Source organism: Aspergillus terreus, genomic scaffold (assembly GCF_000149615.1).
Source record: "Aspergillus terreus NIH2624 scaffold_4 genomic scaffold, whole genome shotgun sequence".
In the NCBI taxonomy this organism is placed as follows: Eukaryota; Fungi; Ascomycota; class Eurotiomycetes; order Eurotiales; family Aspergillaceae; genus Aspergillus; species Aspergillus terreus.
In genome coordinates this window covers 354,154-382,069 of record NT_165927.1, presented here as the reverse complement: position 1 = coordinate 382,069, position 27,916 = coordinate 354,154, and the positions used below count along the sequence as shown (strand labels likewise).

The window sequence follows — 27,916 nt, the reverse complement described above, 5'->3', positions numbered from 1 at the left end:
ATAACCAACCAGTGCCCATCAACCTTCAGATCCGACACCCTATCCCATCCTAACCCATACTGCACCTGCAAACAAAACCGAAAAAAACAACGCCAAATCCAATCACCGCACTCTGGGCATCCGCCGCGCCCCATCAGAACCATGCATTCTCTGGCTCTGACTCCGGGTCACACGTCGTGGTCCGTCGTCCAGACTCAGGCCGCCCAGTCCGGGACCCAGCTCGGACCGCTTCGGAGAGAAAAATGTATCGCTGGGGTTCCTCCCGTAGCGGATATTATGGATTGTGTTATTCGTAGCCGTGGTGGCTGTCGTCATGGTAGTTTCAGTGTCGGAATCGCGATCCAATGGATCAGACACATCGGATTCGTTGTCCTTCAGACTGCTCAGGCTGAAGCTATGGTCCCGGTTGAACCCGCTATCAAAAGTCGGAAAAGCCGTCCGATATTGTGGTTCCGGAGTCTGCATCGTAAAACTCGACCCAGCGGCGGTTGAGGAGAAGGACAAGGCCGGAGCGGAGGACTGAGTGGTGAACGACTGGAGGTCTCGACTATCACGCCCAGCCCTAAAGGTATTTCCGGGGTCTCCGTTTGAAGGTCCGGGTCGGTGCGACTGCTCCTGGGGACTGGCGGCGTTTGACACAAATCGATACAAATTAAGCAGTGTTAACGCCTCCTGCACGGCCATGAAGACCAAGAGAAGCTTCCCGTACCGGTCAAAGTATTGGCGCTCGAACGACACGCGCGGGAGATTACCCCCAATATGCACGGCTGCAACAAGCTCAGCAAGGTAGACCAGAATTTCCATCCCGTTCCACTGTGCGATGGGCTGCTTCAACGTTTCAAGCAAAGCAAATCCAGCGATAAGACTAGCGCTGCCCAGGGAAGCTACCTCGATGTAATTTCCCGGGAGTGAAAGATGCCCATGCTGTGAAAGAGCCCAAGCCGCAATCGAGGCTATAAGCAGCCCCAATCGAAGATACTGAAAGATGAAAAAGCGCTGCATTCCAGTCGAGTGTCGAGGATGTGTGTCCACTGGCCGCTGCTGTGAACGGTAGCTGTTCGGCTCCTCGTCTTCGGGCGACTTGATAGTGAAAGTCCGGTCAAACAGGCTCTCCAACCCAGTAGACGCAACATGATCACTCATAGGAAAGAACTTGGGCGGTGCGAAAGAGACATCCGAGTGACCAGAAGCCCTTCCCCATGAATTCGACGCCTGGGTGGGTGTACGATGGAAAGGGTTACGTTCCACAACCTGTTCGATGGGCTTCGGCCGTTGGACTGGTCGGCTGCGCAGGTTCCATGACGGCGGCACCGGGGCAGCGGGCAGAGATCCGTAAAATGGTAGAGGCCCGTCGAGAACGGATTTCTGGTCCCTTCGATGAACGCTTACTGTGGGTGTGATTTCGCGCTGGACGTGCTGCACGGAAGGAGTCCAATCCATGTCACCACCTTCGCCCTCGGGGGGAGGTGTCGGGATTGACTGCTCCTGTGGAGCAGCGCGAGGGCTGGCGAGCTTCTCTAGGGGGAAACGAGGGCTGGGCCGTGGGAGAGGATCGAACGCCGTAGACAAAGATTGCTTCTGACCTGTAGTCTGCACAGGCGAGGCATAGCGTTTTTGAATCGGTGTGGACACTGGTGTGTCCTCGTTCCATACCACCAGAGGACGTGTGTCATACTTCACAATGCGCCGAGAAATGATAACCGACTAGTCCTGTAAGCACTTGCATTCGCCACAAATTATAGGAAGATGTCGTGACAACTTACTAGAATCGTGAAGAAGACCATAAAAATATGCAGAGCAGGTGGTAATGTAGGCTCCAGCCCACTCGACGAAGGATCTCTCATCACACCCCAGAAGGCGCATCGGACCACCATGACGATGAGCTGTACCTTGTAATATTCCCCAAGGCCAACAAAACGGCCGCCTCTCCCTTCGACCTTCAGCCGCAGCTTAGGATTGTACCATATAGAAAGAATGCCCGCAACCAAGGCTAAACCAGCATAGGGGGCCAAGTCCACGGAGCAACTTGCAGGCACACGACGCGTTTCCAGGACCTGATGAACGCATGAGGCTCTAGAGAATGGTTTCACGGCGTCATCAGGATCTCGCAAGGCATCTTCTGTGTCCAGGGCAGACCACATGTTCCAGGAAAATTGGCCAGCAATACTCGTCCAGTAACCGATCGCACCTGCGAACACCAGCAGACTCCTCCAATTCCAGTTTCGCGCTTGCCTTGCGGCGCGGCCCGCCTTACTCCGGTCCATCATCCGTCGCAGATGATCCGATTTGGCTTCGTATCCCGCCTGACGAATGCGGTCTCGCACCCGAGGTTCACACTTGACGCATACCTGAGGATAGCGTTCCTCCAGGTTCTGACGGAACTTCGGATATTCGCGTTCATAAGCGGCATAGTTCGGGTCATCGGTCGGGGGAAAGTATGACGCTAAAGCACTCGTGAATAGATGTTGATTGCGGACACACTGCGCGCAAAACAGTCCGGAGCCGGTAAAGTCGGCCGTCTCAAACGGCGGGCTCGAGGCGTCGGGTCCATACACATCGGGGTTCGTTTCAGCTGCCGGAGGATCTGTAATTTCTCCTTTCTATCGTCGGCACGATGGTTGTTAGCACGGGGAGACCCCACGCGAAACATGATACAGTCCGCCTTACCTCGTCCAAATAGTTGATGGCTTCGCAATGCGGACAGCGCCACTTGCGGACCGCTCCTTTCTGCGTCTGGACAGTGCGTTGGCCGCAGTAGAAACAGCTTAGACGTTTGGCAAATAGAGGCGCCATGTCATGTCAAGATGCGGGACATTGATGGCGATGGATGAGAAAATCGTCCTGAAGGAGCGGGAAGGAGTTAAGACAACAACAGCAAAATAATCGCCGATAGCCGCACGGACCACGTGCCCCATCAGCGCCTCAGGTTCTCTACGCAACCTCCAAGAAAGCTGGCAATGCAGACGTTCTCGACTGGATAGTCAGGATCTTTCCTGTTCTTTGTCTCAATCCCGAACTATGTCCTCTTGAAAGGAGGAACTCCCCCAAAACAACGTCATATCTCGTCGGTCACGGGACTCATGGCGCTGTCCCTGCTGCTTCTCCTCGCAGCGGGAGTTGGATTATGCCTATCTGCAGTCTTGGTAAATCACCTAACATACGGGCTTACATACAAACCATTCCAAAATACTGATATCAATTGTTTACAGCTCCTCCACTATGCGCTCTCTACCTCCCAAAACACCGTGATACCCAAATGGCGCGCCAGAAACACCCCTACACATCTCCTGGTCGTTCTCGGCAGCGGAGGACATACCGCGGAAATGTTCTCCATGCTACGACGCATGAAGCTTGACCCGTCCAAATACACGTATCGGACCTACGTTGTCAGCTCGGGGGACAATTTCAGTGCTGCCAAAGCCGTGGAATTTGAAACAGAGTATCTCAATGGCCGCCACCCAGCGTCAGCAGACAATACGGACGGCGAAGATTCGTATACCATTGCCACAGTGCCCCGCGCCCGTCGCGTCCACCAGTCTTACCTGACGACGCCGTTTTCCACTCTCCAATCCTTCTGGTCCTGTCTTTTGGTCTTACAAGGCCGTCATCCTGACCAGAACCGATCTCCTCCACAGGCTATCTCGCCCTATCCAGACATCATTCTTACTAATGGCCCGGCCACGGCAGTTTGTGTCATTCTGGCTGCGAGGCTGCTGCGCTTGTATCATTGCTTGGGTTCGTTGGTTTCGGATAGAGACCATCTATATGGAGGGACCAGTGCCAAAAAAGCGTCGCAAGGACATGCGGTAACCCCGGAGACTTATCAGCTTCGTACCATATTTGTAGAATCATGGGCGCGGGTGACGACCTTGAGTCTCTCGGGGAAGCTCTTGCTGCCTTTTGCTGACCGATTCCTCGTCCAATGGCCTGCACTGGAAGGGAAGAGAGCATGGAGGGGCATGAGGAAAGCGGAGTACGTAGGTACGATAGTGGATTAGAATAGCGGAGTGTTATAATTGTCTCGGTCTCGTTTGAACTACCTAGGTATCATCGTGTGCTAGCCACCAGTGAGTCTGTATAGAGTGGGACCAGGGAAAGATGCCGAGGCCCACGGCTTCATTCCACTCTCCAATTCATGTCAGAATCCCACCCTGTCGGTGGTCTCAGGAGATGGGCATCAGCGAGTGGCCAGAGTGGCCGTCGGTGGTAGATCTAGCTCCGCCACAACCACTTTGCTGATAGTTGGGGATGATAACACGTCGGGGAGACGTCGGACTCTCCGCCAAACCCGAGCCCGTTGAACCCCAATTACCCCGCTCGAATTGGAGGCCTTCACAATACTTCGGTTCCCTCCTGTAGCATTTCTTTCTCGCTCATATTGGATTGTATCCTGAGTTGGAGATCTCACAACCATGTCGTACTCTCTGCGCGATCGTAATGCCCTGATCACTGGGGGCTCTCGGTAAGTACCCGGCCCTTGTCCCGAATGCCCAGGACTAACCAGGGTCAGGGGATTGGGAGCCCTCGTGGCACAGAAATTTGCAGCTGAAGGTTGCAATGTTGCCATCAACTACATGTCAAGCAAAGATGCTGCTGAGAAGCTCGCTTCCGAGCTCCAGGCTCAATACAAAGTGAAAGTGATCACGGTCCAAGGTGTAGGTCCACCTATCATCTCTACAGGTACAAATGCTGATGGCTTCGGGCTCCAGGATGCGAGTCGCAAAGATGATTGCATCAATGCCGTTCGGACGACAATTGCGCAGCTTGGGGGTTTGGATATCGTGGTATCCAACGCGGTGAGCCAACCGCACCCCACGGGCCGTTCGAGAAGTCTGGGGACACGTTACTGATGTCGGCAAAAGGGCTGGACCAAAATGACCAACTTCGCGGATCTGGACGCCATGGACGACGATGATTGGGACAAGGTATACAATCCAACGGCTGGGGCGCCACCATATCCATTCGCCAAACTAACTTTGATAGTGCTGGACTACCAATGTCAAGGGTCACTTCTACCTCTTCAAGGAGGCCTTGCCCACCTTCAATGCGAATCCTGACGGTGGTGTATTCCTCCTGACTTCATCGACTGCGGTAACATACCAAGAATGAGCCAAGCTATGCACTGAGGCTGATGTCATTCTAGGCTGTCACAGCCAGTGGAAGCAGCCTGCCATATGCTGTGACAAAGGCAGCAGGTGAGCATACCTTCATCCAACATGCCAGATCGTGCTGACAAGCACTAGGCCTGCATCTCATTAAGTGTCTGGCACAAAGCCAAGGGAGGAAAGTCAGAGTGAATGCGGTCTTGCCCGGACTTCTTCTCACTGAATGGGTAAGTATTGTCGTGACTGTTCGCCACTGCTCACAATTCGCTTCGAAAGATCAACCGGGCTAAAACTAGTGCCAGGGCCAACGTTTCCCACCCGAAAAGATTCAAGCATACAAAGATAAGGCTGTTCTTGGCAGTGTGGTACGGATCTCCAGGCCTTCAATAAGACCCATGATCTAACATGATACACAGCCCGAAGTCGAGGATACCGCCAATGCGTTCGTCATGCTCGCTAAGAATGCCTCTATGACGGGCCAAGGGATACAAATTGGTAAGCTTCCCCCAAGGTTGCCGTCAAAAGCAAAGCTAATTGCACAGACTCCGGCTTTGCAATCAAATAGAATAAGATCCGGTAACTGTTTGGCCGGGTCGGGATAACGGGCCTACCATCAGGCACGACCCCACCGCTCCTCAGAGGCCCTTTGTAATGGAGACACTATGTTAGTTGAACAAATGTTCCGGTGGAATTAGTCCCAATTTCATTGAAGTGGGTTATAGAACGGCGTAAACTGAGAAGCACCAGAGGTGAAAGTCTTCTCGCCAACCATCCGAGCCTTGAGCGCAGCACGAAGGGCGTCCGCATTCTGCTCTCCTTCCACCTTCATCTCGTGCACACGAAGAAGCTTTCCATCTCTTGTAAAGATGTATATGCCTCTACCATGAGTGGGCTCGACCGGGGCGGGGCCGTCCACGAAGGGCAATCCCGGAACAAGAGCAAAAGAATCACTGCCCTTAAGCGGGGAAACTTCCTCCAGTTCCGTGAATATCACTCTCCGGTATTGAAACGACTGAGACTCGTGAGAAGGACCGTTGGCGACCAGCGCTCTACTCCACAGAGGTCCAATCACACGGTTTCGCCGGCTGATTTCTATCCAGGACCAGTTTGCCCAATCAACGTGTCTGTCCTCGGGTGTGATTTTTGTCGCATGAATCAGCGACCCCTTGGTGTCCGATGAGCGCCAGCCCGCATTCTCTACGGGAGGGACGAACAGTCCCTTCCGGATACCCTCTAGGAGAATTTCCGCGCCCTTGGGGGGCAACAATGTTCAACAACTCCGGTACAGTACAAGATTCGGGGTTGGGTATATCGAATCCAGGAGGCGGGGTCTGCTGTAGAATTGCGCCGTGATCAAAATGTTTAGGGTGCAGAGTTTGGAGCGTAACACCGGTCGTCGTTCTCCCGGCTAAGAGTGTATGGTGCAGCGGCGCGGGTCCACGAAAGCTGTGGTTCGGAAAGTCAGACGCACGCCCTGGAATTCCACTCGGGAGTTTAAACGTACTCAGGGAGCAGTGAAGGGTGGACGTTCAATCCTCCATACTTTGCGCCGTTTAGGATCCGCGGAGGTACGAATAAGCCGAAGGAGACAGCTATTATCAGGTTTATCGGACCGCCAGGCAGTTCAGGGGGCTAAGAGCGTTAGTGGCAACGTTGTATGAAGCACAGGGCTGTGAACTACCGTCCATCCTTTGAACGTATCTATCTCATGGATCGGAAGGGAAAGTTGTGTCGCAGCGGATTTGATAGGGACTATGAGAAACAATGCCATGAGCAACGTGACAATCGGAAAGTAGTCCAGGGATCAATTACCCTCTCGGACCCTCTTCAGACCCCTTCCTACTCTCTTCCCTGGTCTGCAAACAACGTCTATTGATGAAATTCGATCGGGTCGTTTCACATGCTCCTCGTGGAGCGCTTTCAGCGAAGCTATGCTGAACTCGTCGGATCCACAGAAGAGAATCCGCAGGGGCTCGTACAATTTCGTCGAAAAGAACCGGCGGGCAAAAGGAAAAACTCCGGGTTGACGATACGTGCAGAGGACTCCAGGTCCTCGCGAAAACAACATGGTGTCGCGCGCAGCGAAAAGAGACAACGATGGAGCTCCGGAAAGCTCGCCGAAAGCCAAAACAACTGCGCCCCACGTGATGTCACCGCACCAGAAACCACGCCCGATCAACCAGATGATCTTCCAACCTGAGTGTCGCAAGTGTGCGCTGTGAGCGGAGGCTGACAGACTGACGATGCGATGCCTGAGAGCGACTTTGCGTCGGTAATTCCTGCGCAACTTGCGTTTCTCACCATTTACAACCCTCTCCTCGGACCAACGGACGAAACGATACAAGACCAGATCGTTTTCTATACATCAAGATCCGATCTGCTGAAACGACGCGAGAGTTCCACAGTGGGAGACGAGGCGAAAGATTCCAATCATGAGTGGAATGAGAGGCTGCGCCAGATAGGTCTCGCGCAGGGGATAGTGAGCTTTGCGAGGTGGGAGAGCCCTTCAACCCCTCTTCCTATCACTGCATCGGACCTGCGCTGAACAGTCAAGACAGAAACTTCTCGGAGGGAAAGTCAGTGGACTATGTGGAGACAGACAAATCCCATATCATCCTGCATGAATTGGAAGAAAATTGGTGGATTTTGGCTGTAAGTGCCGCTGCGGACCAATCTATCCCAATAGGTGCTCAATATCAACAGTTAGTCGACATGACTCGACTTCCTGCCGACTCCTCCAAGGCGCCTTCCTCGCAGCGCAATATTTCCGATGCCCCCCAGTATCATTATTCATCGAGAGAAATGTGCCCTCCGCATCTCCTGATCCAGCAGCTACGCCGAGCTCATTCCACGTTCCTCCTACATCATGATTTCTCCCTCGAGTCTATGTACCAACGGATTGGCCGGCCCGCCTTCTGCACCATCCTTGATAGTTACTGGCGGAAATTCGCATGGAACTGGGAGGTTCTCCTGAGCGGAAACCCAGCTATTGACATGTATAACGGTATAAAACTCTCCGCCGGGGGTGAGCTCGGGGTCGGCGTTGGTGAAGAAGAGTGGGGAAGCGGAGAACGAGAAGTCCTTGAGGATTTTGTGTCTCGGACAGATGGCCTTGTGGATCTGATTGTTTCCAGGTTTGGTGATCCATATATGCCTGAGCAAGAGAAGGCTAGGGGGCTCCCAGGTCAACCTCCCAAAGGAGACCAGTGGCTGGGATTGGACGTCTACCCTCGACCATCAGACGGAGTCATATTCTCGGGGGTAGGTGGCATCTCTCGACGCTCTGTGGCCAATATAACTCAGTGGATGGAATTGATATATCGGTACGGAACTGAAGCCTACGGAGTTGGCGAAGATCCAACCTCGCCCCGACGGCGGAAGCGACGGAGACGACGAGGCCGAGCTGGAAGAGATGCTGACGGCGCTTCTGGCCTCTCGGATAATGCACAGGCTATGAGCCCAGACCGTGGTTTCTCCCCAGGCATTCCTCGTCCACTCGTGGTAGGAGGCACACAATCCTCACAGGTCGCTTCTGGTTCGGATGGGCAAGGAAGCTCCTTTAAAAGCAGTGAGAGCTCCCCAGCAAGAAGCGAGCGAGGGAGCGACTGGATGCCATTCAGAACAGACACGTTTGTGAAGTACCTCACGCTTGGTTATGGCTCCAGTTGGGGGCCTTCATCTGAATCACCCAGTCCACATCCCCGCGTTGAAGCCTTGAAGCAAGAGTCACCTTCCGGAGGAGACAGTCAAGGTGACCCGCCTGGGGATCAAGGGATGACTCTCATCAAGAAAACCAGTCATTCCAAGGACCGAGGCAACTTTCTCATCGGCCTCCTCAATGACACGTCTAATCCCGATGGGCAGTCCGTGGAAGAGCCCGTGGTGACAAACGATATTCCTACGGAGTCTAACGAAGTGATAACGCAAAGGACGCTACATGTTCACCCATATACTTCCGATCAGGATATCACAGGTAAGTATCTTGGGTTTCGAATGCCTGCTTTGGTACGACTGCTGGTAGCTTACACTGCGCCAGATCCTGTTAAACTGCGAACTGTAGTATACGTTGTAAGCAACTATCTTTTATGTTGAACCATTTAGCAGGAACTGACAAAATAAACAGAATCAACCGTTCATGTACACGTTTCTCTTTGATCCAGAGACCCCGTCGCTGGCCGACCCATCTCTCTATCACACCATCCACCACCAACTTGGACCTCTTCAAAAGCCCCTGAGCCACTCGACCTCCCCGGCAAACGCTGCGACCCGTATCTCAGAATCTGAGATGACCACGGATGGCAACCAACTCGTCGCCCCCCAAACTCAACCAGTCTATGATCTAGTCTACGACCCATCCAATCTAACCATCCGATCTTCGATTCCTAACATTCCCGATCTAGGCCCCGAGCCACTGGGCAATCATGGCTCAAGCTCTCCGCCCTGGTCACGGGTTGAGAGCCTCAATATTCACCATCGAATTCTCAGCACATTCGTCGAGACCCGCTCCCGCCCGCTAGAGCTTGAGCGAACTTGCAAGACCAGCCGTGGCTGGTGGGTTGTCTGGGTGCGAATGGCAAATGCAGGCACAGCCGACCAGAAGGACAGCGGAGCTGCTAGTGTTGGAACCGACGATCCGCGCCAGGAAGCGTTTCTGATCCGCAAAGCAAGCGACCACATTCCCCCGTCTTCCCATACTCGCAACAGCAGTGGAACTCAATTCTTCCGCGATCTAGGCGGCGTGGGTCTTGGTTCGTCCCGTACCGATACCGGGCCAGCCAAGCTGGTCGAGGGCTTGGGCCTAGATGCACGACGATATATCGAGAATTTATTGAGCTTAAATAGATGATACCAATATATTCTTATTTGATGAGCAGTCATCAAGATTCCCGATGTCATGCCGCTATGGTACATTGTCGCAAGCGGCAGGACTGGTCAGCGACAAAGTCATACAGTGCCAAATCCTCCAGGGTAACAGATGCAAAGACGATGAATCGCGATGCTCTATCTTACCTGAATTTCCCAACACATTGCAGTCTTCTACTGACTAAATTCATGAATCTAGGATCTCAGTCTGTCGGGCGCCTCGTGGTAATCGCAACGAGAGGGTGAATGACAGGACTAAGCCACGCTATTTAACGACGGGGGCTGTGCTTCAATCCCAGGCTTTAAGGCCAATAACGATGCCCAAGCTGCAACTATGCAGGCGCCGTCTTGTTGGAACTTCAGCCTCGTCCCCAAATACGGCCTTCTTTTAATCAAGGCCCCCAACTCTTCCTTCCTCCCATAATCATGATTACCGCCCACGAACTACCTACGCATATAACATGACAACACAATACTATCCTGCTGCCACTCGGCCCCCAGGAATTTCAGAGCTTATCAAACGTCTCCAGAAAAACACGCTAGATGCTCGCGAGTCGGAGGCCCTACGGGCGCTATGCCAGACTGCTGTCAAGCAAGTCCTCAACGGAGCCAACATTCCCACCTTTGCCTGGGAAGCCGCTCGGCTTGCTGAAGTTGTCCCAGAGCCCGATTCTTGGGAGACCGATATCAGGTCGAATACGCAGCAAGTGTGCTTCGCCACCAGAAGAAGGACACCCTGTCGACTCAACTACTGTCCCCCATAGCGGAGGCAATCACAAAGTACATTATGGCTGGTGACGAGGTCTCCACGAAGATAGTCATAGCGGCGCTGAGCGACCAGCGTTATCTCGCGGAACCCATATTTCACCTGATCTGTTCGAAGTTTTCGGCCATTGAATGGGGCCCAGTGTTTGATGCCCTGGTGATGGCTTTGCACACCACCGATACATTCTACCCCAAGCTTCTGCGACTGCCCATCGACCGCCAACCGTACTTTGACAGTCTCGTTCGGCATGGTCTGGTGCACCGCTGGGCCTTGTATTTCCGAAGAGGTAGGTTGGTTCTTGATGTGCCCGCGCAGCGCAAGCAGATTCCTATGAGGTCCCAAGAGATTGTCAGGTTCTGGCTCGTACGAAAACTACATCAGCTTGACCTTGTGCAGTGGAGAGGGATTCTCGCGGTAGCTGGGTGGGCAGGCCATGGTGTGGATCATGTATGCGGGACCGCTTCACCAGTGATGCTTGCATTTCTCGACGGTCAAATTGTCTTTTGCGGGCTGTTGGCGCTGTTGTTTTTGTTGTTGTTGTTGCAGCCATGATGCTCGTCAATCACATACAAAGCCCGTTCCGGTAGTCCTTAGCTATGTTGGTCTTCTTAGATTTGGGGACTAAATATATTTTATAGTGTATAGATAGTAGGCCAGTATTTGTCTGCAGGTTTGGTATCTAAATGACATGCGCAAAAAGCTCAATTATTAGTCGGTCTAGAGACACCAAGATCTTGCCCATTGTCTGGTCTGGTTGACTAACTTCCCGTCTACAAAACGTAATCGCGCGAGGAATCAGAAATCTTTGCTGTAGTGATCAAACTGGCCCGCGGGCGTTATGTAGAGCTGGAATAGAGAACAAAACCCACAAGGTTATGAAGACAACGCCTCACTAGAAATAAAAAGAAAATAAGTCTGCAAAAATAAGAAGTCGACCAACTGCACAGCCAGATAATCCCATAAACCTCATGTGCCCGTGATTGAACATTATCCACACTCGCATCCAGGCACAGAAAAATCGGAACACGCCAACGGGAGACCCCTTCTGAGTAAGAAAACCAAATAGTCGCGACGCGGGTCCATTCATATATTCACCGCATGAAACAGACCGTCCTTTTGCGAGGGAGATCAAAGAGTAGTTTACAGGATGGTGCACTTGTGAGGCTTCTTGTGAGTCTTGGTCAGGAGAGCGGCCCGGGTGGCGGACTCGAAGACCTCACGGACACCATCGTTGGTTCGTGCGGAGCACTCGAGGTACTTGTAGGCACCGATCTTCTTGGCGACGTCCTTGCCCTGGGGAGGAGATTAGCACCAGCTTCGATAGCAGTCACATTGGGTCGAGCAGTGCCATACCTGCTCCTCGCTGACGGGGGACTGAGAGGTCTTGGCGAGCTCCTCAATCACCTGTCTGTTGTTGCGGAGATCGACCTTGCATCCAACGAGAATGATGGGGAGACCCTGGCAGAAGTGAAGGACTTCGGAAATCCACTAGAGCGGGTGGGGTATCCGTTAGCCATCTGTTTATTCGGTGGCGAGGTCTGGGTCGTTCATCGATACAACCCGATGGAAGGCTCACCTTCTCCTGGACGTTGTCAAGAGAGTCAGGGGAATCGATGGCGAAGCAAATCAGGATGACGTGGGAGTCGGGGTAAGAGAGAGGGCGAAGACGGTCGTAGTCTTCCTGACCAGCAGTATCCCAAAGAGCGAGCTCGACGCGCTTGCCATCCACTTCGACATCGGCGACATAGTTCTCGAAGACGGTGGGGACGTATGTCTAGAGAGAGGAAGAGGTGAGTTTTGATATGAATCAAGTGATAGAGGAGGCCCCATAACCGATCGGGGGGGAGGTAAGAGATGTCGGTCAGAGGGGATAGGGGCTGGGGCGGCAGCTAACCTCAGGGAAAGTTCCCTTGGAGAAGACACTGATCGAGACGAGGCATTAGTACAGAGGATCCAAGGGAGAAGAGGGGAAGGAGATGAGAGCGAGACACTTACATCAAAAGACAAGTCTTACCACAGGCACCATCACCCACGATGACCAGCTTGCGGCGAATCTCGGACATCTTGAAGGAAAGGGGGGATCAGCCAAATGGTGATACAAAGAAGACAATGAGGAAGTGCGAAGAGGTGAAGAAGATGGTAGTGGTAGTGGTGGTGATGGGTAAGAGGGTGGTTGAAAAGGGACGTTGGAGGAGAGGTGGTGATGGATGGGCGGAGGGAGGTTGAGGGAAGGGACAAGTCAGGCGCCCGAGGGAAAAGGGTTAAGTAAGTTATCACCTACAGTGACAGGGAGGAGTGAAGAGATAAGAAAAAAAAAATTATAAGTACAACGAAAGAGTTCTTTCTAAAGAGAAAGGAAAGAAACAAAGCACCCAGATAGAAGGTGAGGTGTAGGAGCAAAGAAGGGAGATTCCCGTGGGACAATAGGAATAATGAACCGTCGTAGGGGGGGAAGAAGTTGATGATGAAGATGGTGTTGTTATTATTATGATGGTTTTCTGGATGGATTTGGGGGGAAGAGAAGAAAAAGAGTGGAAAGCGACCGACACAATCTCTCTGTCTGTACGTGACGGTATGGGGGCGTATGGTATGAGAAAGGGTCTATTTCATTGGTGTATATGTGGTATTTCATGTCATGCCATGTATGTTTCCATTATACCGCGTACCATACCACTCCTGACTAACCGTGCCAAAAAGGCTGTGAAACGTCCAAGCGACCCATCCATTGCACCAGCTGTGGCTGTGCAAGAGTCTCTTGATGGTACAAGTTGGGACCCTTCTAATGACGTAAATATCTCTATTTCGACTGAAAGATCTAATCAGTTATCTACATTCTATTATCATTGTGCATACATGTTCTGATTCCTCTCTGATGGACCAGGAGTGGGAGTGGTACTTGTTATGGAGATGCCTAGCTCTACCATGCTAGGTATTAAGCCACCGTGGCTGGCCGCGTAATACCAGGGCAGACGAACTGCCGACCCCACGGCTCTCCTGTCTGTTTACTACTGTACGGGTGGTATAAGAACAGAACCAAGGTGATGAGCCATCTGGGAAAGAAAACGCCCCATATTTCCGATACTGATAGGTAAGGTAAGTATTTTCTGTACGACCTCTTCCCAAGGAACAATTGCGTGGACACGTCAATCCCGCTCGTCAAGAGCCTAGAAGCTTATGGACACCTCTGGGGTGCTCGGATGGACCGGTCAGGGCTCCATCTCTCCCTAGTCAAACTTAGGTACGGAGTAACTAACTATCCTTAATATCCTTATTATGAAAGGGCTTATTTTGGCCTCTCTGTAACAGCCCTATAAAGTCGACCGAGGGTCTTTCTAGATGTCAGAACGCTCTATCTCGTCAACAGACGCAGGATGTATCTACTATCGTACAACTCCAGATACCCCCCGCTTCCCAGTCCAAATCTCGATGGATCGCCCACCATCCATTCGTCATGGAGGATCGATTTCCGCAATACGGGTCGTCCCAAAAATATCCATGGCGGTGCAATTCCACACAGCTCCGCCACACCCCCTTACCACGATCGAACTGAGCTACGTACTTACCTAACTACCAAGGGGCAGCAACTCCTTCAACTTTCAAATCGAAACATCCGACGTCATCGTCACTGTGATCCATGATCTCATAAGGATGATCCCCATCTTCCTTCCGTCCTTCTGCGTGTTCCCCTTCCACGAGGTACCCTTCGCAGCAACATCCTAGCGCAGAACAGAACCCGTCCCGAATTACGCGAAACATGACCGGCCGAAACCACGGAGGACCTCAGCCACAGATCAACAAACCGTCTACTTAGCGCCAAAGGTACCAGCGTGTGTGTCTCATTCAATATCTGTGATCGTTGGTCCAGCATGCAGCTTGGGAATGACCCCAACTTCGGAATGCGCTTTGATTGACCACAATCGGTGGATGCAACAGTCAATCAGAACCCTAACCTGTTCAAATCGCCCACGTCTGACATGCCTTCTGTCTTGAACAAATCGCCGACGGCACAGCTCCACTTACGCCTCACCCCCTCTCCAGGCTTTCTTGCCAGTGAACGACCCTTGCGTGCGATTACAGATGCAGATCGGTGTTTACAGAAGCCAATCTCACCCGGCACCGCTGTCCAAGCCGAACGATGTCCACCCCGTACGGCTAGGTGGGGGACAGACCAGCTACGCGTGAGCGTTGACCAACACATCCAACACCTCCAACAGTCGCAGATGACATATACTAGTAGGTTTCACCATGGGAGCGATCGTGTCGGCGTTGCCGGGCGTCTTGGCGGCTGGACCACCTGGCATGCAATACGAACATCAAACGCCTGAGGTAGTGGATGGCTGTTGCAATCCCGGCCTGTTGTCAATGCTCAGACGATTTGCTCTGCAGGAATCCCAGCAGCGTCAGCCAGTCGTCTTCGTGCTAGACGGCGCATTCCCCTTAAGGTTGGGCGCATGGCTGTAGCCTGTCAGCCTCACTGGTTCTTAACCTACCAGGATACCTTCCTTGCGGCAGGATTCGTCTGCGACAAACTCCTCCCATCGGAAGCAGCCATCTGGGCGAATGCTGCCTTGCGGCTGAAACGATCTATGCATACTGTCCTATCAGAGTGGCGTTCTTCTGTCATCTGAGCTGAACTCACAACACTGACAAAGATATGCCATGGATCACGCTCAAAGGGAATTTGATACCGCAGGCTTTTGTTCATAGTTCCCACCTCCGTAGCCCAACCTTCAACGCAGGTATGGATGCATAGCAACAATGCACACGCATAGACGTACTAAGCACGCGGCTATACTGTTTCCTCTCTGACAATTTAGAGCAAATTTGTAGAGGGATTCAGTACATTCAACAGTACCTCTCGTTAAGCCGTATTGAACGTACGCAGCCATCCTATTGGCCACTGCTATTCAATCACGTGACATGCGATGCCGCAATTTTCCCCTTCCGCTCACCACGGCCTCACAGCGACCACCGGAACGACAACCGGCCATTGCCGCACCGCACGCTCAAAAATGCAGAAGATCATTCGGAGAACGGCTCTGGCCCGGAATCAGGCCCAGCGGAAAGCGATCAGGGCCACGAAAAAGGCGGAAAGGGAGGACCTGAAGGACCACCTCCGGAACAAGTTCGCCTACAACCGCATCGAGATCGATAACGTCCGCAACGAGAGACAACGCCGCCGGGAGGACTGGCTGCGCGGACCGCTCGCTCCGCAGCGCGATGCCGGCCTGTCTGGGAAATACTTTGGCGCGCTGAGCCCGCACGCCATGAGCCCGACGTCGATTCCGAAGCATCTCCGGAGAAAATACATCAACATTGCTCCTGGCGATCGGGTGTGTGTCATGAAGGGCAAGGACAAGGGCAAAATCAACGAGGTCATCCGCGTGGACCCGGAGAATGAGACGGTGACCGTCAAGGACCTCAATATCGTATGTTGGCGGACTCCGCGGGAGAATTTCGGTATAGGTGTGCTGACGACCTCCAGGCCGACGTGTACATGCCCGAATGGCTGGGCGCCCAGTACGGCAACAAATCCCCCTTCCACTCCATGAACATCCCTCTCTCGATCGACGACGTACGACTCGTTGTGGCCCTCGACGACCCGGCGACCGGCACCACGCGCGACGTCCTGGTCGAGCATGTTTACGGCGGCGAGCCCATCATGGAGCGGGAGCCCGGCACTAGCACCCCACGACACACGCGCTACATCGCCGGCGAAGACATCGAGATTCCATGGCCGCGCAGCGAACCGGCGCAGACCAAGGACGAGGAGTGGGACACGCTGCGGATGGAGGTCGAGACCCCGACGTGGATGCCGTCGCTGCTCTCAGCACCCTTCCCGCCTAGTGTCATGGATGAGCTGCGGAATAAGTTCTCCAAGTACCGCACGCGGCACGATCCCGAATGGGTGGAGCAGAAGAAGCTGGAAGATTACAGAAAGGAATACCTTCAAAGCAGGTCTTTGTTGACGCCCAAGGGCGAGCTGATGGCCCGCATCCAGGCCAACAAGCAGGAGCGGCTGAACGCGCGGAAGGACGAGGATGGCAACCTGATCATGGATGATCAGACGGTCGGGTTTATCGAGAGTTTCATGAAGGAGAATGCGGCGAAGCGGGCTTGATCTGGTCGGGGTATATTTGGACTAGTGTTTAGGACTTTTTTCTTCTCTTTACTGCGTGTATACAATTGTACCTCTGTAGCATAGAATATGACTGTATAAGATTACAATAGAATTTTTTCGTATCTCATAAGGTTGCTTATTTGCAATCACTGGCCTGGATAAACCGTATGTATATCTAGCCAAGGGCGATATTTGTCGGGAACCAGCTAACCGTCCGTCCGCCAGGGGAAGAAAGTTCTCATCGCATCATCTCCCCATCCCCGTCCTCCATTTCTCCTCCACACAGCCCCGATTCTTTCCTTCTTTCTCTTTACCTACGCTTCTATCGAATTTTCCCCGGGGCTGTCTACATTATGGCCTTTGCCACGATAAACTCGTCCGCGATACCTCCCGCAACCCCGAGCAGTATTCCCACCATTGAGCATGCCTTTGCATCCGAGCCCTCTCTGAGGAAACGAGTCTACGACGCGATCGGTGTGTAACGCTCAATCACGCAGCCGATATCTCCGGGCGAATTAGTGAACCCGAACTAACTTTTCACTTTCCTGCCAGGCGCCACTCCCCAGTATATACCACTCTTCGAAGACATCGCGCGATACACGTCCAGCCTGCTGGCCAGGAATGCGACTTCCACCGCTCCACCGGCCGAGGCGTCCGCAGACGGGCCCGCGGCGAAGAAGCGCAAGATCCAGAATGGCGACGTGAGCGGCACGCCGCAGTCGCTGGGCGATTTGAAAGCGGACGCGGAGTTGCAGTTCCACATGCGAGACGTCTCTTTTGCGATGCCGCAGCGGAAGAAGCTCACGCTCGAGGTCACGGCCGGGGGCGGATTCCTGCGCGCGCGGAACCAGACGTCGAAGGAGGTGGAGTTTGGCGTGCCGGTGGAGAAGATTCGTGAGTTGTTCCTGAGATCAGGGAGGGGTGAGGCGAATCGTCGAGAGCGATAAAGCTGACTTTGTGGGATAGAGCATGTGTTGTGTCTTCCTGTGCCGGAGAAAAACCAGCGGCAGTTCAACTTCTGCGTGATTCCCCAGAACGGCGACGGGATTAACACGCCGGCGGGCGGCGAGGCAGCACCCGAGTCGATCGTGTGGACGGTCGCGGACGGACCGCCCAAGTCGGAGTTCTCGATTAATGGCCAGGCGGTTGCCGGCGGCGCCGGCGGCGAGTCTGCAGAGAAGGTGGTGCTGCGGGTGTTGAACGATGCCCTGACGCAGACCAAGGTTATACGGCCGGACGATCGGGAGTTTGTGAGTGCCATGCCGGAGGCGCATCGGAAGGGCGAGAAGGCCTACCACGTCAAGGCCTTCCGCGGCAGTAAGGAAGGTAAGACTACGAGGAGCAATTGGGATGTTTGAACTGGGGCTAACTGTGTTTGGTGGGTAGGATATCTGTTCTTCCTGTCTACGGGGATCCTGTTTGGCTTCAAGAAGCCGCTCATCTTCTTTGCGTTTGAGAATATCGACTCCGTCTCCTACACCTCTGTGCTGCAACGGACCTTCAACCTGAACATCATGGCGCGTGCCACCGCCGGGGGGGAGCCGCAGGAATTCGAGCTCTCCATGATCGACCAGGCCGATTTCAGCGGCATTGATGCCTATATCAAGACGCACGGCCTGCAGGATGCCAGTCTGGCCGAGGAACGGCGCGCCAAGCGGTATAACATCAACGGGAAGACCGAGGAGGCCGCCGCTGCCGCCAACGGCGATGAGACTGCTGAAGAAGAGAGCGAGCTGCAAAAGGCGCAGCGGGAGCTCGAGGACCAGGAAGACGAGGAAGAGGAAGACTACGATCCCGGCAGCGACGGCGACAGCGACGGCAGCGGCTCCAGCAGCGACGACGACGACGATGACGATGACGAACATCAAGACGACGAAGACGATATGGATGAGGACGAGGACGGCGAGCAGGACCTCGTTGCTGCAGAACTCGGCAGCCAGGCGGCCGATATCCCGGAGGACCAGGTGTGATAGCTCCTGTTGTCCATGTCATGTCATGTTTTATTACTATTACTACCTACGTCTTATGTGGCTTGATGTACTACCTCATGTTTGAGCGTCGCTGCTAGACTCGGCGACTGCGAGTATCGCTCCTGGACAGCGTACGGCGCACTTAATTCTAGACAGAATCGGCTGCCTTGGTCCGTGGTTACACGACAGCACGTCGTAGCACTCGCCACCGAACGAGTCAGATATCTACGTACTGACCGTAGGAGTATTTCGTGTCCGCTGAAGACACACTCACTGCCTGTTGTCTTGCCTTCGGTCGATGCTTCGTCCAGACCGGATCTCAACCGCCCTCAGGCTCAGTATGGGGTGCATAACCAACCCGGGCCTTAGGATCCGTTCAGCCCTGCATTGCATGGCACGGAGTTTCGCAGACGAAAGGCCGTGGAAACGTCCTGACGGGTTCGACGGCTCTGCTGGCACCCTACGCAGTCGATAGCCCGGTGGGTCTCGGACGTGTCAGATGGAGCCTTGTCCACAATGACTTATGGGCTGCGATAGGGGCAGGGGCTGTGAGGGGTGAGGGGTGAGGGGGGGCCGTCGACTGTCACGGTGTTGTTTTTCTCGTCGTTTCGGGTGCATGCGCCCAACGGTGAGCCTGCATCACGCCCTGCAGGTAGAGTAACCTGTGTTTACTTTAGAGTGATGAGGACTTGGGCTGTCGTCGGGATACCCTAGGGACGTCATGTTGTCGTAGAGTCCTATTTGGACGCTGTGTGGGATAAATATAGATGAGAGCGGGGTTACTGAATTCAGTGTCTGTTGTTTTTCCGAGTCTGTAAGGGATTGGGGTATGAGGTGGAGAGTTCCAACAATGGAGTTATCTTTGTAATATGTCCTGAGATTGATCGGTTGGTGTTCTTGGGCGGTGAGGTTGATATATATTTAGGGATGTAGTCATTGGACCTAAGCCGTAGATCTCAGATGCATGGCAAGATATATCTACTCCGTACAGTTCTTGATGAAAGACTACGGAGGAGTCCATATGCTAACAATATATAAAGCAATGACAGCCAAGAGCAATTGACTAGAATCAATAACATAGGTACAGTGCAATCAATAATAGTCCAGAGAAGACGTCCACCTCCGCGGATGTAGTCTCCGGCTACACAAACAGAAAGACAGCGCCTCGAACACCATACTGAATCGTCGGTGATCAAAAGTTGCCTCGGATTCCAGCCAAGAACCAGACACGGTTGATCATTGGGATAGCTCGCTATCTACGTACTAAGGGTTAGGTCGATGGGGCTCGCTCGCTCGGGGTCTTACCTCCAGGGGAATAAAATTCCAGCTGCCTTACAAGCAAGGTTGGGTACTAAAAACTCGAGTGATTTAGTGCATGATGATCCGAACGATCATCCTTTTCTTGGAGAGAATCGCCGACAGATCAAAGCGATGCCTAGTCTAGACTCCATCATGATCGCAGATGAAAACAGGGACAGATCGAGCATCGAATGAACGATGACGGTATAAGAGGGTATCGTAGGTAGGTACTGGTACCTAGGATAGTCTCGCTGGAACACTAAACCCAGAGCAAAACCCATCCAGGAGTCCACAGCACTAGGCCGGTTCAAGTATTGACTCGTAGCTCCTTAATTGCGGTAAAACGGCCCTTGATTATTCGATATATCTCTTCAGACCGACATCCACCCGAACGAAGCGATTGGCGAGACCGTCTGGTGTTGCGGACGGACCTAGGCACGGCGTGATGGTGCCAGACGATGCATTCCTAGTAAATTAAAGCTCTCAGGGACGGCATGGTTATTGGCCCAGGGGGGACGCCTCTCGACTGCTGCCGACGGCGAGCCGATTTAGTTCGTTGTTGAGCTGACAGCTACGCGCCAGGCGATTATTGGTGAGGTCTATCAGTTGATGCAGGTGTACATAGGCAGACAGTTGTTCTCTGGAACTCTTCGAGCCTGAGAGAAGTCAATTGAGGAGGGATCCATGGTTGACAATACCTTACCCCCATTTCCCCTTCTGATACCCGAGGCCCCGTGGTTGTCCGCCCGTCTGGTGGTAATCTGATACCCATCGACTGTCCTGGAGGTCCTTACACTCGACCGTCTATCGTAGTGTTATTGAGGTTTGTTTATTCCTTCGGTCGTATCCTCAGTATCTCTTAAATACCTACCTACTGCAATCTATCATTGACTCCATACTAGGTATCCAATCCTCCTGGTAAAGACAGGCCAAGACCACAGAATACCGCCTAATACGCGCTGGCCAGAACCCACCCTCTAGCGCCAACCGTCCGCTCTTCTCCCGCCTACCGCTAGCAGACGTAGGGGGAATCGGGACAGGGGATTTGATTTCTTGTTTTGGGCCAGCTGGATCGTCATATCCTGCTTTCTCTTGTTCGGTCGTCATATCGACTTCAGTCAGATGGTATGGATTTCATCCATCTTTTGCAGGATACTTCGCCTCTCAACCCAATCTGCTCGTATATTGGACCCTTTATTATGGCTTGACTTCGGTACGAACCAGGCACCGTCCTAAGGATAATAATACCTCACAATAATAATTAGAATTAGCCTCGTACCTATAATCATTTTCGCCTCTCGCCATCGCCGACCAGAACCGCTGGACCAGTCCCTTAGTCCCTTTGGGCATAGTACAATAGGTAGCGATATTTTACCGCTCGCTTACCATACCGTACGTACCATACCCGTCCCCGAGCGCCTCAGGCCAGGCACTCTCTGTACGGCCATGATTCTCGCCTCGTCCTCTCTCTCTCTCTCTCTCTCTTCCTCCCCTTCTCTTCTCTTTTCCTCTCTCTCTCCGCCTCATCCTCTCCCCCCGTTTCCCTCCTCCTCCCTCGCCGTCTGCAATCAGTAGGTACATGCCACTGGTCTGCTGGCGCCTCTCGCTGGAGTAATTCCCTCCACCCTTTCTCTCCTCATCCTCGTCATCCGCCTCTCTCCCCATCTCTCTCCCTCTTATCCGCCTCCTTTCTCCCTTCGCCTCCATCCGATCGGCTGCCCCGTGCGGGCGATTAATCCCACGGCCACCCAAATTCGGCCAATATTCTGGACAATTTCTCGTCTCTTGTCCTCCTCTCCTCTCCTTCTCCTCGCCACTGCCAGTTATCCTCTTTCCGCCCGCCCATTAAATCGTCCCTATCGACCTCTCGACTTCCTGTCGGCCGCCGGAATTAGCCCATCCATCCTTTCAGCGACCCATCTGTTCGGCAATTTCGTCCCTATCCAGGACCGTTGCGACCGTCGTCCAGTGGCTCCTTGACTTCCGCATCTTCCATTTTGCTGTCAATTCGTCGATTCACCTATACCCCGTTGCGATCGTGAATGCATGCTCCGGCGCCGTGACTATTGGCTCTCCTGTAATAACCCCTGATATGTCTCTTCCGCTTCCTCGTGATCATGCAGAGTCATCCAATGCCGCTGTTCTCCGCTGACATTACTATCCAGTTGTAATTTCCTGAGTCGTCGACCCTCTCCTCGATTTGCGTTCCTCGTTCCTTCGGTTGAACCTTCGCAACCATGGCCTCTTCATCCTCCAACGTCGTGGGTGTCCACTATCGGGTAGGAAAGAAAATCGGCGAGGGCTCCTTCGGTGTCATCTTCGAGGGCACAAATCTCCTGAACAACCAACAGGTGGCTATCAAATTTGTAGGTGTCTCGGGCTACAACGGTCAACACTGGCTAATAGCATCAGGAACCACGGAAGAGTGACGCCCCCCAGCTCCGTGATGAGTATCGGACATACAAGATCTTGGTCGGATGCCGTAAGTGCTATAATCTAATGTCAAATCACTTCATATTCACTAACCCATCCAGCCGGCATTCCGAATGTCTACTACTTCGGCCAGGAAGGCTTGCACAACATCCTGGTCATCGATCTGCTCGGCCCCAGTCTCGAGGATCTCTTCGACCACTGCAACCGCCGATTCTCCATCAAGACCGTCGTCATGGTCGCCAAGCAGATGGTGCGTCCCATATCATTGTTCGAACACGAACGTTTCTAATTCCGTGCAGCTTTCTCGCGTCCAGACGATCCACGAGAAGAACCTCATCTATCGTGACATCAAGCCCGATAACTTCCTGATCGGCCGTCCCGGCACAAAGGCTGCCAACGTCATCCATGTGGTCGACTTTGGTATGGCCAAGCAGTACCGCGATCCCAAGACCAAGCAACATATCCCCTACCGTGAGCGGAAGTCGCTGTCTGGTACAGCCCGCTACATGAGTATTAATACCCACCTGGGACGCGAACAGTCGAGACGAGATGACCTCGAGGCCCTGGGCCATGTTTTCCTCTACTTCTTGCGGGGTGGCCTTCCGTGGCAGGGACTGAAAGCCGCCACCAACAAGCAAAAGTACGAGAAGATTGGTGAGAAGAAGCAAACGACGGCCATCAAGGACCTCTGCGAGGGATTCCCAGGTAATGACACCCCTGTCCCCTTCTTCCAGTCCCAGACTAATCAGATCGGCTTAGAAGAATTTACGAAGTACTTAACCTATGTCCGCAATCTTGGTTTCGAAGATACCCCCGACTACGACTATCTCCGGGACCTCCTGACCCAAGCGCTCAAGAACGCCGGAGAAGTCGAAGATGGTGAATACGACTGGATGAAGCTCAACAATGGGCGCGGATGGGAATACAAGTCGTATTCCTCCCAGCAACATCTGCACAACAACGCAATTCCCAACTCGTCTGCTCGGGAACTGCATGCCCAGCAGCTTCGCAACAGTCAAAGACCTGGCGTGACGGCAGATCGTTTAAACGCCGCGCAACCCCCGCCCCCTTCTCCGGCCAAGGCCGGAGCTGGGAAGACGCGCGAGCGGCAAAACGTCTCAAGCGGGATGCCGAAACGCCAGAGCGGGGGTATGGACACAACACCGACTGCGTCGACTCAGGCCCAGTTCCAGAACTCGAACGCGAACATTCCGGGCCGCATGGGTAGCCCGGCCAACGTGACCAAGGCCAGCCAGCAAGGCCAGGGCGCCCAGGGAGCAACTGAGCCGCAGCCTACTTTCGTCCAGAAGGTGATGAAAGCTCTCTGCTGCGGTAGGTGACCCGTTGATCCTCGGTGTTAGACCTGTACTCATCTGGCGTATAGGCTGAACACGATCTCGCTGTACTTCTATCTCCTCGGGTTGTGGATCTCGACTTTCTTTTGTTTCTTGTCTCTGCATCCTCCGGGAGGTCGAAGACCGCATGCGACTATACTCTGTTATATTTTGGGAGCTTCCCCGATTTCTTTCCTGGGCTTCGGTGCTTTGCAAGGCCTCCTGACAGATGGACACAAGATGGGCGGAGATGCGGACATATTTCTTTCTTATATTCCTTTTTCTCTGTCATCGGTTCGTCACGGTTCAAGCAAGCCATTCTCCCGCCTGGTTTCTGCTACCAGCCGAGAACACGAGTCAGATCGACCAACATGGAGTGGCCATTGACTCGACTTCATCTCGTCATCATATTCATCATGCTCACATTCTTTTATGGTGCTACGGCTCGGAACGGCGAACTTGAGGATTTCTTTTTCTGTTGTCCGTCTTGATTTATTTCATTTTGCATTGGCATGAGCCTTTAATATTAGAATTTCGCCTTGTATGTCAGCTTCTATCTACTGCCTTACCCCTACCCGCCGATCATTTGCCATCGTCCTGTCGGACCTAGATGGTGATTTGAGTGGCGAGGAGGGTGTTTGATATCTGTTGGAGCCTGACCGTGGCTCAACAGACGAACAGCTGGCAGTGGTGGTAGGGATTGCGAACCGGTCTGCTGTTTCAGTCTCAGCCATCGCATTTTCTGCTTGATGTTTGGGGAGGCATCTCCCCTGTCTTGATGGTGGTTGTATTCATTGGGTTCTGAGATGACAGGCCATGTGTCATAGTCATATATCTGATCGTTGGTCTTGTTTATATGTGTTTAGAGCGTGTTCAGATAGCATTTCTTTTGCATTGCATTGGCTGTTCGGAATATGTAGAGTAGGTAATCAATCGATCCCAGCAACTCCATAGCGTCTGCCGAAGATCCTGGTCGAAGTCATGAAGTTGAGATTGCACCTGGCGTTCCTTCCAACCGGCACCATCACTAGATACATCTGTTGCGGCCACCTCGCCTTAATTTTCTACAGTATCTGTAGACGTCAATCCAGAGGCAGTGATGGTCTTTTCATGGGAAGCTACATAAATCCATAGAGCTATAGTAACAGTTCACGAGAGAATCGTCTACAAGACTCACCAGGTTTATACTACATTTACATGTCATCGTCAGGCTTGCGGAGGTATCATGACTGTAGTAGCCTCTACCAATTTCCTCGACTAGATTGTCCAACAGGTATCCTCTTTACCCATATCACTTCATCACCACATCCCGAAGGTCTGTCTGTGGCACAATGTATGGATGCACTGTGTTGCGGATCAGGGCGCGCTGTTCAAAGGCATAAGCCAGCCCGATGATTTTTGCGTCGGTGAACTTTGCTCCCAAGAAACTGATACCAAACCTATATCTCGGGTCAATACATGCTTCGGCCCACACCCAAGTAACTTACGGGATATTAGGAGCCGCCGATACCAATCCATCAGCGTCAGACACAATAGGCTGACCAGGGGCCATGGCTCCGATTGGAACGGACACAATAGGCTCACCGACCACTGCAGCCCAGTCCCACGAGAAGTGAGACGGCAGGAGAACAGCATCAAGATCATACCGCTTGATTGTTCCCAGCAGACCTCCTTCATCACCGTACTATAGACCCTGTTGGTAAGCGCGCCAGAACCCGTATTCCGTGTTGTTCCAGTTCTGTAGCGCTGCATAACGCTCACTAAACCATTGTGTAAGTGCGGTGACTTTCGACAGTATGGACGCTCGTGAGGTGGCCACGACCCTCGCCAAAGAAAAGCGAGCGTTGCTTCTGTAGCAGCCATTCTGCAAAGACTGCAGATGGGGGGATTTCAAGGAATCCTGCTTCGCAGAGCAATCGGCTGCGATAAAAGTGATCGGTTCAATTTCTATGTTGGATGTTGATTTGGGCATCGCATGTGGTGCAGCGGATGCACAGAGACCGACCTAGCTCACCACTGAGCCAGCCTTGTCAAAAATCAAAAATGGGGCCAAGTGATTAAACCTACTCTGTAGGCTTGAACAAAGAACGAGAGGGATAGAAGGTATGGTGCTCCACCCGACGGTGCATGGTTACACAGCCAGGGCTAATACGAAGTGAGGTCGGTTAGAGAAGGCTGCCAGCTCCCAAAGCCTGATATGCATACAGGCGGTGCAGGCCGCCGTACAGGGGCATAAAGGGAACAGGCTCCATGAAACATCCGACCCTCAGTCTTCTTTCCTCCAAGGATAGCGGTAAAAAGCAAAACAATACACTGCCAGTGCCACACACATTGCTCACGATCATCCAAGAACCTCCCGGCAAGATGCAATTCCGAGCATGGAGACGCCTCTTTCCAACAAATGGCGCCACCTCTTTAAGGAATTCTTCCCTCGCCTGGACAAGTACGTCTCAATCTATAAAGACCTCCATCAACACCCTGAACTGCCATGAAGAAGCGACGGCCCGGTTCACCAGAGCTTTGCACAGCTTCTACGGCGACGACGCTACAGGGAAGGTTATAGAAATGGACCTTGATATCACTGCAGATGACTTCGTTCTTCTGGCACACCCGCCCGGCAAACCACCGATACCATACGTCTATTGGAACTACGGTGTGACCCCGAGAGAAGAGTATGACAAGGCCAAAATGAACGGCAAGCTTCGAGAGTTGCCCTTCAACCATAACCCAAAGTTTGCAGCGGAGATTGAACCATCACTTCAAGCGGGAATCGAGGGACTGGCAATTGCATCGGTTTCGTTCTTTGAATCTTGGCGAGCCTACGAGTAAGTTTACATGGTAGGTAACTTGGAAGAAGAATCCCACGCAACTTCCTGACTTTCCATTAACTGCCGGGGCCAAAGCGGCCTTAATACATCGGACAGCGCAGGTAAGGATATTGGAGGTGATCTCGGGACTAAGGACGTTTATGGACCCACTTCGAGTAGGTTGAAGTTGACATTGATTATTTGTTCAGAGAGTCGGGCCCTTCAATTTAATTCTAGCATTGATAATATGATATATTTATTGTTAGAGCTGCTATATGCCTGGTTTATCCATTCGGGATCGAAAGGAAGTACTAGATTCCAGGTGGCCGCACGAGGTTCTAGAACATCTTGCTAGGTTTGTTTAGCTCTTGACTCAGCGAATCCCTTCATCGTGATCGGCGGAGAAGCCTTTCCAGTCTTCTTCTTCCCGAAAACCGCTCGTCGACCGGAGGCGGAGGCGGAGGTCTGGCCCAACCGTAGGGTTAAAGGATAGTAATCGGGGCACATTATTCCGTGTGAGACGGTCTTATGTATGGCGATCGAAATGATAAACCTAATCAAGGCCGGTAGATCCGTAGTATAGCCATGAGGTGACACCGCAACGCGATAATTGCCTAGGATATCTGATGCATACCATGTCCCGTATGACGACGCCTTTGAAGATAAGTAGGGCGGTAGAAGTGAACCATCTAGCGTTGTATTCTGTTGCAGAAACCAACCTTCATCTCTTGAGTAGGTCCAAGATGCTTTGAGTAAAAAGTAGGGTAGCTGGTGATGAATAAAACATCCTCTAAATAACAACCCCCCAATCATCCTCTCACCCTAGTTGTGATTAGCATCGCCCTGTGGCTTAGCGTCCATCACCCACGAGGACTCAAGTATTATTTAAGCGTTTGTAAGGCTGGCTTCCGTTTGGCGAGCAGACGGAAACCCTCTTCTCCACACCTATAGTCGTATGTGCTTGCGTCAAGTTCATATACGGAGTACTCTGTAGGTTCTTGTATAATTCAGGATGACGATGACCCCAGTCGATCGACAGCACCATACCGTATTGCGACAAACGCCCGATGCAGCCGAAACCCTCGACCCCTGCATGACTGGGGACTGACCTGCCGAATCCAGACGTCACCCGTGCGCTGCAATCCAAGCGCTGCAAGTCTCTCTCCAGAGTAGGTAGGTACTACTGTATCTGTCAGGAGGAGAGCGCAGAGCCGTGGT

The 27,916-nt window shown here is 52.8% G+C and overlaps 10 protein-coding genes across 10 annotated transcripts; 7 read left to right on the top strand and 3 right to left on the bottom strand.

The window, feature by feature from the left end:
- Positions 1-102: 102 nt before the first annotated feature.
- ATEG_02919 (uncharacterized protein) lies at positions 103-2,793 on the bottom strand (the record flags this gene model as incomplete). Its single annotated transcript, XM_001212097.1, has 3 exons — positions 103-1,704; positions 1,764-2,600; positions 2,668-2,793. The coding sequence occupies 3 exons, from the start codon at positions 2,791-2,793 to the stop codon at positions 103-105; spliced, it is 2,565 nt and encodes an 854-aa protein (XP_001212097.1).
- A 1,619-nt stretch (positions 2,794-4,412) lies between these two features.
- On the top strand, positions 4,413-5,670 carry ATEG_02918 (SDR family NAD(P)-dependent oxidoreductase; the record flags this gene model as incomplete). Its single annotated transcript, XM_001212096.1, has 7 exons — positions 4,413-4,462; positions 4,511-4,796; positions 4,863-4,925; positions 4,984-5,062; positions 5,244-5,332; positions 5,522-5,600; positions 5,648-5,670. 7 exons carry the CDS (start codon positions 4,413-4,415, stop codon positions 5,668-5,670), a joined length of 669 nt encoding a protein of 222 aa, XP_001212096.1.
- A 1,501-nt stretch (positions 5,671-7,171) lies between these two features.
- ATEG_02917 (uncharacterized protein) lies at positions 7,172-9,951 on the top strand (the record flags this gene model as incomplete). Its single annotated transcript, XM_001212095.1, has 5 exons — positions 7,172-7,323; positions 7,365-7,598; positions 7,664-9,078; positions 9,142-9,173; positions 9,229-9,951. The coding sequence occupies 5 exons, from the start codon at positions 7,172-7,174 to the stop codon at positions 9,949-9,951; spliced, it is 2,556 nt and encodes an 851-aa protein (XP_001212095.1).
- Positions 9,952-10,429: 478 nt separating this feature from the next.
- ATEG_02916 (uncharacterized protein) lies at positions 10,430-11,417 on the top strand (the record flags this gene model as incomplete). Its single annotated transcript, XM_001212094.1, has 3 exons — positions 10,430-10,675; positions 10,852-11,020; positions 11,380-11,417. The coding sequence occupies 3 exons, from the start codon at positions 10,430-10,432 to the stop codon at positions 11,415-11,417; spliced, it is 453 nt and encodes a 150-aa protein (XP_001212094.1).
- A 457-nt stretch (positions 11,418-11,874) lies between these two features.
- On the bottom strand, positions 11,875-12,797 carry rho1 (Rho family GTPase RHO1; the record flags this gene model as incomplete). Its single annotated transcript, XM_001212093.1, has 5 exons — positions 11,875-12,027; positions 12,088-12,222; positions 12,311-12,508; positions 12,629-12,656; positions 12,730-12,797. 5 exons carry the CDS (start codon positions 12,795-12,797, stop codon positions 11,875-11,877), a joined length of 582 nt encoding a protein of 193 aa, XP_001212093.1.
- Positions 12,798-15,746: 2,949 nt separating this feature from the next.
- On the top strand, positions 15,747-16,855 carry ATEG_02914 (mitochondrial 54S ribosomal protein uL24m; the record flags this gene model as incomplete). The annotated part of the gene is made up of 2 exons (XM_001212092.1): positions 15,747-16,163; positions 16,220-16,855. The coding sequence occupies 2 exons, from the start codon at positions 15,747-15,749 to the stop codon at positions 16,853-16,855; spliced, it is 1,053 nt and encodes a 350-aa protein (XP_001212092.1).
- Positions 16,856-17,208: 353 nt separating this feature from the next.
- rtt106 (putative negative regulator of DNA transposition (Rtt106)) lies at positions 17,209-18,825 on the top strand (the record flags this gene model as incomplete). The annotated part of the gene is made up of 4 exons (XM_001212091.1): positions 17,209-17,329; positions 17,408-17,749; positions 17,822-18,181; positions 18,242-18,825. 4 exons carry the CDS (start codon positions 17,209-17,211, stop codon positions 18,823-18,825), a joined length of 1,407 nt encoding a protein of 468 aa, XP_001212091.1.
- A 3,536-nt stretch (positions 18,826-22,361) lies between these two features.
- On the top strand, positions 22,362-23,897 carry ATEG_02912 (casein kinase I; the record flags this gene model as incomplete). Its single annotated transcript, XM_001212090.1, has 4 exons — positions 22,362-22,490; positions 22,537-22,606; positions 22,659-22,807; positions 22,857-23,897. The coding sequence occupies 4 exons, from the start codon at positions 22,362-22,364 to the stop codon at positions 23,895-23,897; spliced, it is 1,389 nt and encodes a 462-aa protein (XP_001212090.1).
- Positions 23,898-25,182: 1,285 nt separating this feature from the next.
- On the bottom strand, positions 25,183-26,020 carry ATEG_02911 (uncharacterized protein; the record flags this gene model as incomplete). Its single annotated transcript, XM_001212089.1, has 5 exons — positions 25,183-25,330; positions 25,379-25,539; positions 25,572-25,575; positions 25,653-25,811; positions 25,959-26,020. 5 exons carry the CDS (start codon positions 26,018-26,020, stop codon positions 25,183-25,185), a joined length of 534 nt encoding a protein of 177 aa, XP_001212089.1.
- Positions 26,021-26,456: 436 nt separating this feature from the next.
- Positions 26,457-27,013, top strand: ATEG_02910 (uncharacterized protein; the record flags this gene model as incomplete). Its single annotated transcript, XM_001212088.1, has 2 exons — positions 26,457-26,716; positions 26,965-27,013. The coding sequence occupies 2 exons, from the start codon at positions 26,457-26,459 to the stop codon at positions 27,011-27,013; spliced, it is 309 nt and encodes a 102-aa protein (XP_001212088.1).
- Between the last annotated feature and the right edge of the window lie 903 nt (positions 27,014-27,916).